The following is a 16,085-nucleotide window of genomic DNA, read 5'->3' as shown; positions in this document are numbered from 1 at the left end:
GGGGGCTTTATGCCGCAGGTAGCTGGAGAACTGGGACCTTTTGAAAAGTTTTGTTCACTGGCGAGTGTGCTGCTAAAGACTGAATCTACCTGCAGCAAATTTCTTTAGGTTGAAAAATACAATGTAAAACTGAGCTCACCAGCTTCACGTATAGTTGTATCAGAAGACTTCTACCTGGAGGGTGTGGGGTGGAGTGACAGAAACAAGCAGGGATAAGTCAGGGCAAACAGTTCATGTGGGGAGCATCTACCCCCTATTAACGATGCAGCCACTTGGTGAAGCCCTGATGGGTATTCCAAAGGTGAATATCACTCGGTTTCCATCCTTTCCCTTCCCAAACATTCCAGTCCTCTTCTGGCCCTTTCCTGCCTGTTTTTCTTTTTTCTTTCCTTTCCTTTTTTCTTGTCAAAAATATTCCAGCCGTCTCTGTTGCCTCCTACAAAACACAGCAGGAGTGCTGCTTGTTTTTTAAACACACAGAGAAAAACTATAATCTATACTTGGATAAATTAAAAACATTCCATACGAAACTCAGATTCTCAATGTTCTTCCAATCACTCTGAAAAAGTTATATATAAAAGTTAGTTGTTAATGGACCAGATCTTTCCATAAATTTACATGAAGAGTTGGTATGCTGAATTAATCTATATTACTTCAGCATGAAGTATATAATTTTTGTATAAAATTTTTCATTGTACCAATCATAATTTCTTAAGGAATGTGCATATGAGGTGACTTTTTTCTTTAGTGCAACAGACCATAATTTTTCCCTCCATTGTAAAATTGACACACATTTTTACTCCAGTTTTGTGCAATAATTAATATTTTTCTCAGACAACAAAAACTGATCAGGACTTTTATGTAAGCAAGTTGCTAGGATTTGTAAATAGGAACAAAAGACCCAAAGGAGGGGGCAGTTTTATAAATCGGTTGCTGGTTATCTCTTATTTCAGCAAACACTTTCCCACCAAAACTGTAGCCAGCACTTACATATGAATATAAGAGCTTCTGTCTCCACCATAATAGTAACACTCATATGTAGTGCCCTTCTTTAAGGGGTGTAAAATATCAATTATTCACATGTTTGAGATTGAGCTCCCTCCATTTACCAGACAAAGAATACATTGGTGATCTCTTCCACATATCCTTGAAAGCATTAGGATCTAGAGCACCCATGTCTTTCCCCAAACATCTTTTATGCCAAGAGAAATTGAGTATATCTGAAATAAAGATATTTTTAAGCATTTGCAGCTAAATAGACACCCTCTGTCTTAATACCTGTGTTTGTGGTGAAAAATATACAGCTTGAAATATTTGAAACTGGATGTAAGGACCATTAGCAAGTTTCATTTGAATTTGTTCTCCAGAGTTTGGTTGAGAGCCAACAGTTAGATCCTGAACCTTACTTTTTCCAAAATTGTAACTATGACCACTTATCTGACACACACACAATATTATATACATACTAGAAATAAGATGTTCAGCCATGCTTTCCAGATCTTAAAAATATTGTGAATGGACAGGTTTGAAATTGTTTCCAGTTAAATTTCTCTGGATGGATGGGGGAGGGACCCACAGTTTTATTCAGTTCAGTATCTTCAACTTCCAAGGACAACCAGACACATTCCTAGAAGCTACATCATAAGGATGAAGGGTGGGTATCACCAAATACCCTGCTTCTATTTATGAAAGCTGTTAGAGTTAAAAACTGGATTATTTACTCCATAAATATGAATAAATTTAGACAAAACCCTTTGCCTGTAAGATTAAAAAAAAATGTCCTTATCCCCGTTGGAATTATTCACAAGGGGTAAGTTCTTTTAGGAGCAATAAAATTTTAACAACAGTAGACCAACCTAATAATTTCAGTTTTTCTCATTCCTTTATTCTGTGCCAAAAGTGATGCAGAAGAGACTTATAATTCAGTGTATTAGTTTTGTTCAGTGCTTTAGGTATCAAACTCCTCAATATTTCAGTGGTGATGAAATCAGAGAGTAAAACTTTGTAAATAAATTCTAATTATAGTTGATAAATGTAGAATCAACGTTTTACATATGTTTAAATTAACTTGGAGCCTAGCCATATTACCATAACTTGGGATAGTTTCTATCATTCTTGGAGTTGCCAAGTTAGGGCTGTTAACAGACTGCCAAATCATCATCATAAAGGTTTAAGAGACCTCTTTGGCCATTAATACTGGTGTCTCAAGATCATTCTGCAATAAAGTAGCTAAGTGCTATATAACAAAGATGACCAACAGGGGTGAAAATGGACAGCCTTGTTTAGTTTCTCTCCTGATGGAAATGGGATCTGAATCAGTATGCCTGTTGAAATGTGGGTAGACAACAAGTATGTCTGAGAAAAGAAAGTAATTTTTGTCCATTTCATTTTTACAGAATGCAATCACAACAAAGGAAGCGTGGAATAAACTGATACATCTGCTCACAGAATTCCAGAGGAAGAATATAGATTTTATTTATAGCAATCTTGAAAACATTTTACCTTTACCTGTTAATATACTTCCAGAACCAATGCATATGCCTAATCTTTTAGATAAGAACTTTACAAAAAGCTCATCAAATAATGACAGTGACTGCTTGAGGGAAGCTAGTCCTGTGAAAATGACTAAGCAGACAAAGCGCCGGAGGAGGATAGTTATATTGGATGATAGTGATTTATTTGAGAGTGAATTAGACTATTCTGGATTCATTACTGTGCCATCTGACACAAATGGCTCATGCTTAGAAGAAAAACCTGAGCGCACAAGCACAGTAGCATTGAATGATAAAGCAAAAGCAAAAGACTGTGCTCTTACATTCCAGTGTCTAAATTCACTAGCTGAATTTGTTGACAATATGTCTCTCTCAGACTCTTGCTTCAGCTTCAGGACTCAGGCATCAACACAGTCTTGTAAGTACGAGGAATTTATTTGGACAAAAGGAAAGATAAAAAATGGTCTATCTGATGAGTTTAGTATGGAGGATACTGACTGGTGGAGGTCCCAAAGCTCTATTGAACTGAAAGCAACAATGGAGGCACTAAATTTTAATAAATGCTTTAAGAATATTTCAAAAATAAAGGAAAATGCATTGAACACTGCAAGAACTCCTGGGAAGAATGAATTGGAAGATGTTCCCCTCCATATTTCAAAAGACCAACCCAATTTATACTTTGGCCAGCAAGCAGCTAATACAAGGTAAGGTCAACATTTTTCTGGGGTATATTGCTTGAAGGGAACAAGGGACGTTAAAGCAGAAGTGTCAGAAAGAACAAGGGCTTTGTCTATTTTGTTGCAAATATTTCTTTATGCTATCCCTAAATATAGTTAGCTAGCACCCAGCATGCTGGATTCCCTTTAAACTACAATCAGTCACCTTGGAGTTTTGGCTAGAGGGCACTAACTTTTTCTTCCAAACACTCAACTACTAAATCAGTGCAGACCTTTTGCTTCTTTGCTTACCCACCTGCTCTTTCTTTCCTTCTTCTGCCATCTTGGTTTCCTCCCCTCCTGATGGAGAAGGGAAAAAGGGGGAGGAAGTTTGAACTGTTTCTTCCACAAGCAACCATAAAGGCAGGTTGCTAGGATTTTGTTCTCGAGGACTGGTGTTTTGCTGGGACATTTCTCCTCCCTGTCCCCCCCCCCCCCGACTTCTCCACCTTTCCCATCTCTCCCCTGTAATAATCCCGCAACACAGAAATGTGCATGTGAACACTTTGCAAACACCCAACATGTTGCTTCAGGTTGATGTGGTGGTAGAGGTGGTGGAGTTGAGACACAAAGGGTTTTTGTTGATGGTCTTGCTGAAGAGAGTTTGAAAGAAGGGGTGTCCCTTTCCCCAGTTGTATTCCTTCCGATCCTTGTTTTAGGTGTCCTGGAAAGGAGGGGTGGGGAAGAGAGATAAAGGTGGTGGCTGTCATCTCTGTTGCTCAGCCTGCCCCCTCCCTGCAGCAGAGTAGCCATGTAGCAGGAGCCAAGGCAAAGGCTAACTGGCTGACCTCTTCTCTCCCCCTTTGGTTTCTCTTGGAGAAGGTATAACGGCTGGTGCAATTCAAAGATATAGCTGTGTTATTGATGTAATTGTAAATGGTTTGTAAATTGTAAATGGTATTATTGGTGTAATTGTAAATGGTTCAATGTCCAAGTACTACTATTACTACTACTACTATTATTATGCTTTTAAATCTTGAGTTAAGTGTTGGGGATTCATGGCAACAAAAATATATATAAAGAAGGTCCCTAGCATAGAAAAGAACTACTGTTCTGGAGGGTTTCAAAGGATGGAGAAAAATGTGGGAAATGGCACAAAGTGTGAGATGCTGTAGTGAGAAGAGGGAATTGATGAAAATTACTTCTACTCCCTAGAAAAGAAAGAACCCTTCTCTTCATATAGGGCATGTTGGAATCCAGCCTGTAATCTGTAAAGTGCATATTACATGCTTTAGGCAATCCTCAAGCCTTTTTTTGCCAGTAGTTGTTCTCCCAGGATTTTTTAAAAGCTAACATTGTGGTTTGCAGGCAGCAATCCACTAACAACACGTGTAATTAATGGGACACTCGATATCACACTGAGTTTAGTCTCTGTTAGTTTAATTTAATAAACAGTGTTATTTATGCCAGTTTAAGTATACTGAAGTTTCATTTATATATCAGTATCAATTTAATAAATACAAATACAGTCGCCTCTCCTTTTTTGTGGAGGATCCATTCCATACCTCCATGGCAACTGTCCACCTCTGGTCTAATATAAATTCAGAATATTTGCTTTAATTAGGTACTTATATAAGATCAAATTCAGCATTCAGAAAAACATGACTTCTGGAATTAGATGCTAGTTAAGCAATACGAGACATTGGTTGTAGTGTTTGAGCCCATCTTATAAAAATTTAAAACTTCACCGATAATAGTTAAACCATAATCCTTTTTTTCTTTTTTGCAGAATTCAGCATAATGCACAAAAGAGGTTAGAATTGATTGAAACTGTGTTTTCTGGTAGAAGCCCTCTAAATTATACTAACAGACAAGCTAGTGTAATGGAATACCTGCCAACTCTCCGCAACATCTGCAAGTCAGAAAAGCAGAAAGAACAGGGGAGAACAAAAAGAAGGTAACTTTTCATTTATTTCAATAACAGCACAAATCTGTTCATGTTTTTTCAGAAATAAACTGCTTTGCATTCACTGGGCCTTACTTCAGAAAAAAGTACTGTGTGTATGGTTGTAATTTTATTGTGTGTCATACAAGACAAAAATGTTAAATAACCAGGTTGGAATTAGTCAAGTGACTTGACTTCATATGGGTTTCATCATAATACTTTTTGATCATAAGTTCATTTTCCCTTTTCCTTTTCAAACAGGTTTCTTCACTACCTTGAAGGAATTCATCTTCCCAAAGAAATTTTGAATAGTTTGGCAACAGACTTCCCTTAAAATAAATCCCAATAGTGACTTTGTACATGTAAAAATACTGTATATTCAAAGTGCTTGTTTATATTTTGATATTTTTAAAGTATTTAAATAACAGATATATATATATATATATATATATATATATATATATATATATATATATATATATATCTTCTGTCAAGGTGCTTTTCATATTCTAAATAATTTCCCTAGTGCAGAAATCTTTACCCAGTGAGTTCAAATACGTCCTAATCTTTGAAGCACATCAAGCCTTTTGTTAGAACTATTGGACTGATTTTTTTTAAAAGAAATGGATTCTGTTACCAAGTTGTTGCCACCAATAAGTCCATGTATTCAGTGATACTATTTAAAACCACAGCTCTGATTTCCACCTCTGTGTGGTACTTCCTATCAGATTACTTGAACTGCAAAACTGCACATATGTATGCATAAAGATCAACATGAAACAAAGGCAGCAGAAACAGCTGTGCAAGTGCCTTTTCTATACTGATATTACTGTAGGGTCATTAGGAATATTTAAATCCAACCTTGTATCTTTTATTTTCATACTGTGTGTTTTATTTTTACTATTGCTTCACTAAATTTTCCTTGGCCAAATTTATGTATCTGCAGTGAAATAATAAATATGTGGAGTTTTGTAATTTCTTGCAAGGTGACCTTTTAGGCATGAAAACGTGTTTTGTTCTGATGAACTGTTCTTAGATTTTAGGATGTTACCCATCTAAATGTGAAAATGTTTACAGTAAACCCTTGGTATCTGCTGGGGTTTGATTCGAGGATCCCTCTTGGATTTTTAAGTCCTGTTCAATACAGTGGAATAGTACAATGGTGTGCCTTATATAAAATTACAAATTCAAGGTTTGCTTTTTGGAATTTATATATTTTTAACCTGTGGATGTTTGAATCTGTGGATAAATAAATCCATGGGTACAGAAAGCTGACTATACTATATTCCTGAGTCCACTCAGAAGGCCTTCCCTTCTTATCTGTAATTAAAAAAATAAGGTACTTGTGGAGTAAATGACTGAAGATCCTATACACTTTTAGCACAGTGTAAATATAGACCAGTGTAGTTACACACCTGACCCAACAGTTGTGCAACCAATTACAAAGCAAGCACCATACTGAACGTATCCAATGTCTAACTGTGAAATACCACACACACACCAAAAACACAACCATTTCCATAAATATTAACGTAGTGCTCTAACATAACTACAGCCTAAGAATACTAGTGTATTTCATGGTTGTTGAACCCTACTGCATGTTGCCTAATTAGAAGAAATAGCTGTATTACAACTGTTTGTGATGAAGCAGCCTCAAGTACAAAAGCACCGTGGCTGTTCTGACCCTTTGACACATTTTGGGAGCTCCAAACATTTAAATTAGCTTATTTAACTGAGGCTATGTACTTATTAATGATGATCTTACGATTTTGAAATCTGTTTTTATTTATCCAGAATTTATAAGGGTAGTAAACTAAAAGGAAATTGATAGTTTTGTCAAAGGAAAAATACCCACACAATTTATAGATTTAATGTTTCAGTGTTGAGATGCTACAGAAGATGTTTGCCCAGTTGTCCAACATCCCACTTCCAAATGCATTAATATATAATTTATTTCCTCTGAAATAATCAAAACTTTCAACTGAGTGATGTAATAAATTGTATTAAGTAATCACCCACTACTTCAGAAGAAGAACTGAGTGGAAAAAGTCTTCTCTCACACATTTACTAGAGCTGTACAACAGCACAAATTAAGATTGTGTTAGCTGGCTTATTTTGCGCTTTATATCTGCATGTAAAAGGTTTATATGGATTCCATTCTTTAGCGGTTTTCCAGACAGTACAACTACACCAGTTCTGTTGCTATCTTCTTGCATAGAGGTCAGCTACACAGTTGATGCATCTTCCTGCAGTATGTTTGCCATTTATATTGTATGTTCCAAAAACCATATATACCAACAAGTTTAATGAAAATGAATACAAGTAAGAATTAACCGGTGTTATTCAACAATAGTTCATAAAAAGCTACTGCCTGTAGCAGTGAGTCACACAGCTCCTCTTCTCGCCTTTGTTTATTTGATGACAATATATTTCTATAATAAACCACTTGGTCTCTTGGAAAGCTCACACGGGACTCGGCTTGGGTAACAAATTCTGAGAGGAACTGTTTTACCAGATCTATTCCACTAGTTCGGGCATCCCCAACCATCAGTCCAAAGTATTTTCCTACAGCACTTCGTGTCATACTTAGTACTTTGTATTGGCCATCCTGTGCAAATGTTTTGTGTAACAATGCATACAGCATAGCTTCCACTGTACGGAGATGTAATGTTACTGGAAACAAAGTTGCATTCAGAGCAGAAAGTCCAGTCTTTTCTAAAACGTAAAAATCTGCTTCTGGAACCTTCGATACAACAGAGGAAATCTGAAATAAAAATAATGAATACTAGCATACTAGATAAGTTTGTTTGTATAGCATATGCCATTACAAAAAGTAATCCATATAAAGCTTAAAATATAAACATTAAATACATTGTAAAAATAATACATTGCATTACTAAGTTAAAATTATCTTTAAAAAAACACATTGAGGGCTCAGATGAATCTACATAGGCACAAGGACCAGATACACTAAAACTATATAGCACTGGTTTGCAAAGCTGAGGCTATTGAAGAATAATTGAGGTTCAAATCTATCCTGTAACCCAACCATCATCTTTACAAAGCTTCCTCCTTATAAGTGATGCTTTAAAAGCAAAACAGACTACTTTTTCAGAAATGCTTGGATTGGTGTACCCTAATAAAAAATTGATCAAATTGAATCACAGTTATTTGGTGCCAACCCTAAGTCTTTGAATAAGGCATGTCTTGTATCTTTATAAACTGGGCGCTCTAATAAGTAATGAGTTAGATCTTCAAATGACTTGGAGTCACATGAGCAAACTCTTTCTTCTCAGATGATCCTTTGATAACGCCCTTGCACCACAGCTGTGGTCACTGACTGACAACGAAGGGCTGTGAAGGCATTTCTTTGTTTGAAGTTAGTTATATTATTTAGATATTGTGGGTAACTTGTTTGGACAGGGAGTTTGGCATACCAAGGAGCACATTTTGATAAGCCAACAGAGGTACAATCTAATTGAAAGTCCTGTTTCAGAATGTGGGACTTCATATATTTTACAGCTCTATCATAAAGAGCACAGTGAGCCCTTTGAGAGCCCATACAAATCAATAAGTTTTAGAATTTCTTGATTCCAAGATAAAAGTGTCTTATTTTCAAATATTATCATTTCTTGGAAAACAATCAAAATTGTGCCTATTCCTTTAGTAAGTTTCAGCCAGTATTTAATAGCTTGATCCTGAGTTATAACCTTTACCGAGTCCACCTTCCAACCGATGGATAGAGGTCTCAGTTTCTTTGGACAGGCCTAAAATTGCCCGTGAGTAATTATTTTGGACTGTTTCCAAATTAGATTTTATCTTAAGCCCCCATATTTCATCCCCATAATGTATCTGAGCTATACCTTTAGCCTCATAAATTTTAATAGTTGGCGGAAACTGTTTACCACCTCTGCTCCAATAGAGTTTTAATAAAGAGTTGGCTGTATTAATAGCAATTGCTTTCGTTTTTTCAAAATGTCATCTCCAAGATCCAGTTGAGAAAAAATTTAGACCTAAATATTTGAAGGACTTCATTTGTTCTATAGGCTGCCTATCAATTCGCCATGTATGTTTTATGTACCTATTGGCAAAAACTAGTATTTTTGTCTTTTTATTATTAAACTTGTCTTGTGATGCTAGTTGACTAAAAGCTTTTAATAATCTCCTTAAATCTTGCTGGGATTGTGACAATAAAATAGTATCATCCGCATACATGAGAACTGATATTTTCATAGGTCCCAATTTAGTGGGTACATAGTTGTCATTATCACTTAAATGAATTATTAATGAATTAACATAAAGATTAAACAATGCTGGTGCTAACTGACAGCCTTGATGGACACCTCAAATAGTTGATATCGGGTTTGGTAGTGAGCCAGCAAGATCCAATCTGACTTGAATTTTAGTATCAGAGTGGAGGGCTTGTATCAGCATCAGCAGTCTATGGATGTGTCACTTAGTTTAATCCAGAGGTGTTCTCCACTGATAGATAAATGCAACATATAGACATTTTCATTTTAATCTGACATATCTGTGTATGAAATGGCATAACACAAAAGAGTGATCAATTGATGAACAGTTACAAATCTAGACTAGGCTCTGGGGGTAATAAGGATATATCCTCAATAACAGCTTCCCCACCTCGGGAGGGGAGAAAGTTAGTGATTTTCCTTTGTTTTTTTCCCTTATTACCTGGTCAATCTCCAGATAGTAACTGGAGCTGCTTTTGCTTATAGCCCTGTTTGGTAAAATACATTTTCAGTAAATAAAATTGAATATAAAATATAAAGCAACCAAATTAAATAGGCATGGTCTGAGTAACAATAATCCCAATCAAGATAGTGGTGCAAAATATGAGGCTGTTTTTGAAGCATCCACCTCAGAGACCTCTCTGCCTTCTTCGGTCTGGTAATGGAAGGAAAAGCAGTTTTTATAGTTGCAGCCTTGGCATTCTTCCTATCTCCTGCAGGGTGGTGATAGAGGGAAGGGAGTGGCCTCTGGAGACGAAACCTATAGGTCCTCCGTGTAATGAATATATAATATCACTTCATCAAAAGTTTAACATCACAGATCCTAAAGTGTGCACTTTTCCTCCAGGCATTATCTGTAGTAATGTATTTGAATGATGAGTCCCTGCCACCTACATAGATATCTATACCTTTTTAAAAATCCATTGTTTAAAGAACCTTTGAATCTTTGGGATGGCCATGAAACTGAACTGATGTGTCATGGGTAGGGAATTTAACCACTGAATGGCAGCAAAGCCAATGTATAGAATAGGTTGGCTCTACTATAAGGATTTTCCAAATAAAAGGTGAGGAAGTTTTTATGATCCATCAAAGCTTTTCTGCTAGCTGAATAAGGGAAGGCAGTGAATTTTTTTCTGATTTCTTCCACTTGCAGTTCCCAGAAAATCTCCACAGAACTGAGCAATCAGTTGAATAGTCAGGGAGGTAGCAATGGTGTGTTGCAGAGGGAACTGAAAACTTGATTCTCCCTACTTTCTGCCAGGAGAAACATCAGACCTCTACTCAGAGATTCTTCAACTAACAAGACTAAATGTGATCCATACAATCACTTGGGGAAGGGAAGATTTGGTTGTTCTGCATCAGCTACCAAAATGCTTTTGAGCTATTGTTTATATTCTATGAGGCCCAACACACATTTAAAATAAGGATGTTCAAACTCTGAATCAACAGACAACAAATATCTGATATAAAATAAATAATGTAGCTAAAATACTAGCCTTGTAGAGACAGTTCCGAAACCTTGCTAGGTAGTTCATAGTTGTGCTATTCCCTAATAAATACACTGAAAAAACGGGCACTGAAACTTCATGTCGCTTACCTCTTCAAGATACATTGATGGGATGTACGTTCCTTTCATAAACACTGTGCATTCTTGCTGCTGCCAGTCCTGAACAGCCAAGTGCCTATCAACGTGAGCCCATGCAATTTTGCGGGTACCAAAGACAATAGACACAATACTGTTGGCTGTCTAAAAGGAGAGCATGGGAAAAGTTTATCGCTATCTGCATTCTTTTTTCTAGCAAAGATTAACCTCAAATTCCCCCCCCCCCCTTGATATAGGACATGAAATTTCTCTAGAATGAGGGATATAAATCTCAAAAACACCTACTACTTCAGTTTTAGGAAAGAATACAGATAATCAGAACGCTTATAAACATTAAGGAGCACTTCTTTATTCTGAGGCTGAGACCCTTCATTGCATAGCGTAAATGTTTTGCAGGTGGAACTAAGCTACAGCTCCCTCCTTAACACCCAGAACTCATGGCTTTACTGAGATATCCCTCATGATCAGCCATTCAATGTCTGGTGAAGAGCACAGGGGATCAAAGAGGCCTCTGGCTATTATTTATTTTATTTATACTCCACTCTTAGGCCAAGGCTATCAGAGTGGCTCACAATTTATTAATTAGACATTTCCCTGCCCTCAGGCTTACAATCTTAAAAAAAAAGACAAGACACAAAAGGAGAATTGAATGGTGGTGGGGAAGGGGGAAAGTCCAGCAGATTTGCTCTCCCTCAGAGGCCTGTTGGAGCTGGCTTCTCTCTCTCTCCTTCCAGATGGTGGCTATGCCCCCTAAGCAAATATTTCTCTAATATCAGTCTTTCCACCAGTCAGGGAATGGCCTTTCAGGAAAGTTGTTACAGCAAAACCATGAGCTGGGGAGCTTTGGTTGTGTTCAGTAGAAGAAAATACCAACCTCTGCAATGACCAAAAAAAAAAAAAAACCCGAGAAGGAAAGAAGGAAAGCCAAAGGCATACATAAGTGTCAGGTAGGCTTATGTATGTTACTAACAGGAGATCCAGGATGGTGTAGTGCATTGAACTATGACTCTAGAGAACAGGCTTTGACTCCCTTTTTGGCTATAGAAACCTGGGTGATCTTGAATTGAGTTACCCACTCTTAGTCCCAGAAAACTCTGATAGTGTTGCCTTAGGGTTGCTATAAGTCAGAAATGACTTGAAGGCATACAGCAACAACTGTCACTAACAGCATGCTGGCCCAAATGTGACACAGTCTAGGACTTGAGTTTTAGGTGTGTGCACCACTCCTTAGAACAAAATAACATTCCATATGAATCAGAGCATAAACTTTAAGAAGTTACAAAAGAGCCCCCTACTCTGTAATCTCTTTGCCACAAAAAATGAATGGAGGAGTTGCACAGGAAGTCAGATTTAAATGAACCTGCAATATGCCACATTTGAGTGGGCTCTCTGTTTTTAAAAGCCTGCAAGACTTGTTGGAAGGCTAGCTCCATGAATACCTTTCCTTCTGCAGTGTATATTGGCCTGTACCTAGTTCTACGCACCTGAGGGAACTTTTGCCTTGTGTTTCTTGAAAAGCAATTCACTGTGCAAAGCAGCAACTCTATTTTGAAAAGGATAACAGTTTTAAAAGTAGGTTATGATATGACCTGGTGGGGCAAGGACTGATCAAACAGCAAAATTATTGCTCTGTGCACACTGAGGCAGTTTCATTTCTGTTGTTACATGGTATTGTATTGAACAACCTAAACGGTTAAGAGTCACTGTGTTCAATTTTTTTTTCATATGTACACAGAAGAAAGCCCTACTGACTTCAACAGGGCTCTCAACTTGTATGCAAGCAAAGACTTAAAATGAATATGTGTTAAAAATTGTTGTTTGTTAAAAAAAGAGACAACCCCCCCCCCCCTTTCAACAACAACAAAAAAAAATCTGGAAAGAATACCTCCAATCTCTCTATTTCTATTTCAGGTTTGATGTATTTCATTACAGATGTCAGATTGTTCATTTTTTTCTCTTTCCTTTCTTCTTTTGCAAGGGGATTGAGAATAAAGTTACATACTTTAACAGCTGTTTTATATTGAAAAAGAGGCACATCTAGTAAACTTTGTAAATCCTGAAATGGCCCATGCTTCTCCCTGTACTCTATTACATTAATGGACTTCCTTCCTCGCATTAGTTTCACAGCTGAAAGTTCTTCTTCAGAGGCTGAATTGAGTAACTGCAAAACAGCAGATCTCTGCTCAGAGGAGTACAAGTCATCTATTCCACATTTTACTTCCTTTAAATTCTCAGCTACCGATACAGAGTCTTGCTGTGTGACAGACGTTGACTTCTTGTAACACCACAGAACCCGAGATGACCCAACTGGAACCTGAAGAAAGCATCTTTTTCCTGGGGAGGAAAAGGATGTCCATCAAACTGAATATCATCATCCCACTTTTTTCTCAAAACTGACTCAAAGCAGCTTATAATTTAAAAGCACAGTACTATTAAAACATACAAAGGTGGTCATTACAATAGAATTAAACTATTACCTGTACAATATTAAAACAGATCACTTGTTAGAATACAATCATATCCAGCATCAGTAACAGAATTAGCTGAAGCAGATACCATACCTCAGACACAAAATACACAGTAAAATAGCCCCCCAAACCCTCACTATCAGGAACTTCTGTAAGTTCCTCTCCAAATACTTTCAATGATCTTTTGACTAAACTGTAATTGTTCTATCAACAGACAGGGAGCAGTCCTGCATATGACCTTTTTTGCATCATAGTAATATGAACAAAGGCTATACCTGCTGAACTTTTTGCCATACAGCTATTAAAGACACAAAGAGGAACAGTCAGGAGGACATCTGAATAAACATGCATAATATCATAATAAGTGTTGTTTACATACAGCCATGTGACTTTCCAGATGTTGCTGGACTGCAAGTCCCAGAAGGCTTAACCCACATACCCTATACAGCGAAGAATGTGGGAGCTGCAGTCCAAAAGCTAGAGGATGACTTCATTTCCACTAGTGCTTTGAAGATCTCTCATCCTGGCTTCTATGCATTAATCCTCCATCTCACTGTCCTGCTAGATCAGACCTACCAGATGTGGATCAGAAACCCACATGCAGGGCACAATGGCAATCACCCTCTACTGTTGTTGCATCTCAGCAACTTGTACTTGTTGGCTTACCATAACTGAATTGAAGGTTCTTTAAAGCCATTGTTAAATGGCTTATGGTTATTGACAGACCTATATATACACTATGAATTGGTGTTACAAAGGGACAGGAAAACTGATCAATGGACCAGATATGCCCCATGCAGTTTTCCATCCGCCCCATTGCTTCTTTTGCTGTTATCTCAAGTCTGAATCCTACTATTAGTTCCAACAAAAACAGACCCACTGAATCCATGGTACATGTGTAAGTACTGAATTCCCACATTAGTATTGATTCAATATAGCTACTCCAGTTGGAGTCAATAATAGGTTTTAGGCCCAAAGCTTGTTTAAAACCTGGGGAACAGGCTCTAAGCTGTATTACCCCAGCTCATGGCAATCAAGTTTTATAAACCAATTTGGCATTGTGGAAAATGCTTTTATCTCCTCCCAAACATTTTAGCAGTTTATATAATGGGATGAAATGATGTAATCATGTATGTTGTAATATTATGAAAAAATTGTATTGTTTATTGTACACTTATGTTTATTGTTTCATGCACTTTACTATTTCACAAACTATTAAGTTTAAAGAGCCCTAAATGTAGTCTTTCTTTACAAAGCAAACGTTTCAGACTTCCTACACACATGGAACTCTGTCCACATCAGCTACACAAGATGTATCTATCCTACATATTGCAGAGGATTCTGTAACATACACAAAATTCTTGCTGTGGAAACTTGGGACTGTAAGAGTTAACAAGCATCTAAATTCATATGGTTTTATGTTTGACACACCCAGACACCTACATTCCTGCTTTCCTAAGGAGACAACTGTCCATAGTGACTTATTTTTTTTGCAGATTTATAACCTGTATTACGTTCCCATGATGTTCAGAAGTCCATTTCTGTAAGCAAAGGGCCTAAAAAGAAGTCTCGTGTATCAAGCTTTCATTCTTCAGGTGAAGCTACACAGTCATGCTTTCTGAAGTCCAAGTTTCTCTGCTAGGAAGACAGACTTTTTTGACTCAGCTACTACTTCCCAGAATGGATCTTCCATAGTTTGCAAGAAAACCTCCCTCATCTGTCAGATGGTTCACATTCATAAGTTTAGATATCTAAGGAGCTAGAAACAACATTTTATCTGTGTATGAGAGCCAGCATGGTGTAGTGGTTTGAGCACTGGACTATGACTCTGGAAAGCAGGGTCTGAATTCCTGCTCAGTCATGAAACGCACCAGGTGATCCTGGGCAAAGTCACAATTTCTCAGCCTCAGAGGATGGCAATGGCAAACCCCCTCTGAAGAAACTTGCCAAGCATCCCTGTGATACGTTTCCCTATGGGTCTCCATAAGTCTGGAATGACTTGAAGGCACACAACAACAACAGCTTAACAGACTGCAATGTTAAAGTCATATAATACATTCCGATCTGGGTAAATTCTTGATATATTTTGCTCCGCGCTGTCTTGGATTCCTTAACCAAGTTACTAAACAGATGCATGTTAACTCATAGGGAGAGACTGGCAAAGCGGTTGTGGTTATTCACCCTCAGGTTAACTTCAACTTATGGTGACCCTTTGAATGAGAGACATCAACTGCTCTGCTCAGGTTTTGCAAACTCAGGCTTTTTTGGTTAAATCAACCCTAAGGCGAACCTATCGTGGGCTTTCTTTTTCCTGGTTAAATCAACCCAGCCTTATCTGTCCTGTTCCTAGATCTTTTCTCAAAACGAGGGGAAGCAGAGATTGACTGCTTTGCCTTGCTTTTGTATCTCCAACAGGGTCGCCATAAGTCAGAGACGAAGGCACACAACAAGAAGAAGCCCAGCTCAGCACCAGGCAGGCGTCCCTGGCTGCAGAGCCTTCGCTTCCCGCCTGCCTACCTGTCCAGAGAAGACCGAGAAGCCCTCTCGCGCCCATCTTCCAGGCTTTTCTGGCGGCGTTACACCCTTTTAGTCCCCCCAGTGCTGCTCCGTGAGTCAGAGAAAGAGGTCCCCCGGGCCCCAAGGCTGGGAAGGATGGTTCCGCCACAGCAAG

At 37.8% G+C, this 16,085-nt stretch overlaps 2 protein-coding genes across 3 annotated transcripts in view; one reads left to right on the top strand and one right to left on the bottom strand.

Moving 5' to 3' along the window:
- The window catches only part of ATAD5 (ATPase family AAA domain containing 5), a 52,591-nt gene extending 47,075 nt beyond the window's left edge, over positions 1-5,516 (top strand). For both annotated transcript variants that reach the window (XM_089478044.1, XM_089478036.1), the window contains 3 exons: positions 2,397-3,196; positions 4,938-5,105; positions 5,355-5,516. In XM_089478044.1, the coding sequence (XP_089334170.1) occupies positions 2,397-3,196; positions 4,938-5,105; positions 5,355-5,427 (1,041 nt within the window). In that variant the 3' untranslated portion in view covers positions 5,428-5,516. The remainder of the gene's footprint in view (positions 1-2,396; positions 3,197-4,937; positions 5,106-5,354) is intronic.
- A 1,900-nt stretch (positions 5,517-7,416) lies between these two features.
- Positions 7,417-15,990, bottom strand: TEFM (transcription elongation factor, mitochondrial). The gene is made up of 4 exons (XM_089478030.1): positions 15,932-15,990; positions 12,832-13,280; positions 10,941-11,090; positions 7,417-7,857 (listed from the first exon to the last, which is right to left on the bottom strand). The coding sequence occupies exons 1-4, from the start codon at positions 15,966-15,968 to the stop codon at positions 7,423-7,425; spliced, it is 1,071 nt and encodes a 356-aa protein (XP_089334156.1). The 5' UTR covers positions 15,969-15,990; the 3' UTR covers positions 7,417-7,422.
- Between the last annotated feature and the right edge of the window lie 95 nt (positions 15,991-16,085).

This window comes from Sceloporus occidentalis, unplaced genomic scaffold (genome assembly GCF_023333645.1).
Source record: "Sceloporus occidentalis isolate IW3139 unplaced genomic scaffold, rSceOcc1.0.p SCAF_1, whole genome shotgun sequence".
Classification (NCBI taxonomy): Eukaryota; Metazoa; Chordata; class Lepidosauria; order Squamata; family Phrynosomatidae; genus Sceloporus; species Sceloporus occidentalis.
The sequence above is the reverse complement of the archived record's forward strand: the minus strand, read 5'-3'. Positions and strand labels throughout refer to the sequence as shown.

Excerpts from the sequence above, each read along its gene's own strand:
- TEFM (XM_089478030.1), bottom strand. The coding sequence starts at position 15,968 with ATGGGCGCGAGAGGGCTTCTCGGTCTTCTCTGGACAG. Across the intron at positions 13,281-15,931 it reads TCTCGGTCTTCTCTGGACAG|GAAAAAGATGCTTTCTTCAG; the intron begins GTAGGCAGGCGG and ends TTTCCTCCCCAG. Across the intron at positions 11,091-12,831 it reads TAGAAATAGAGAGATTGGAG|ACAGCCAACAGTATTGTGTC; the intron begins GTATTCTTTCCA and ends CTCTCCTTTTAG.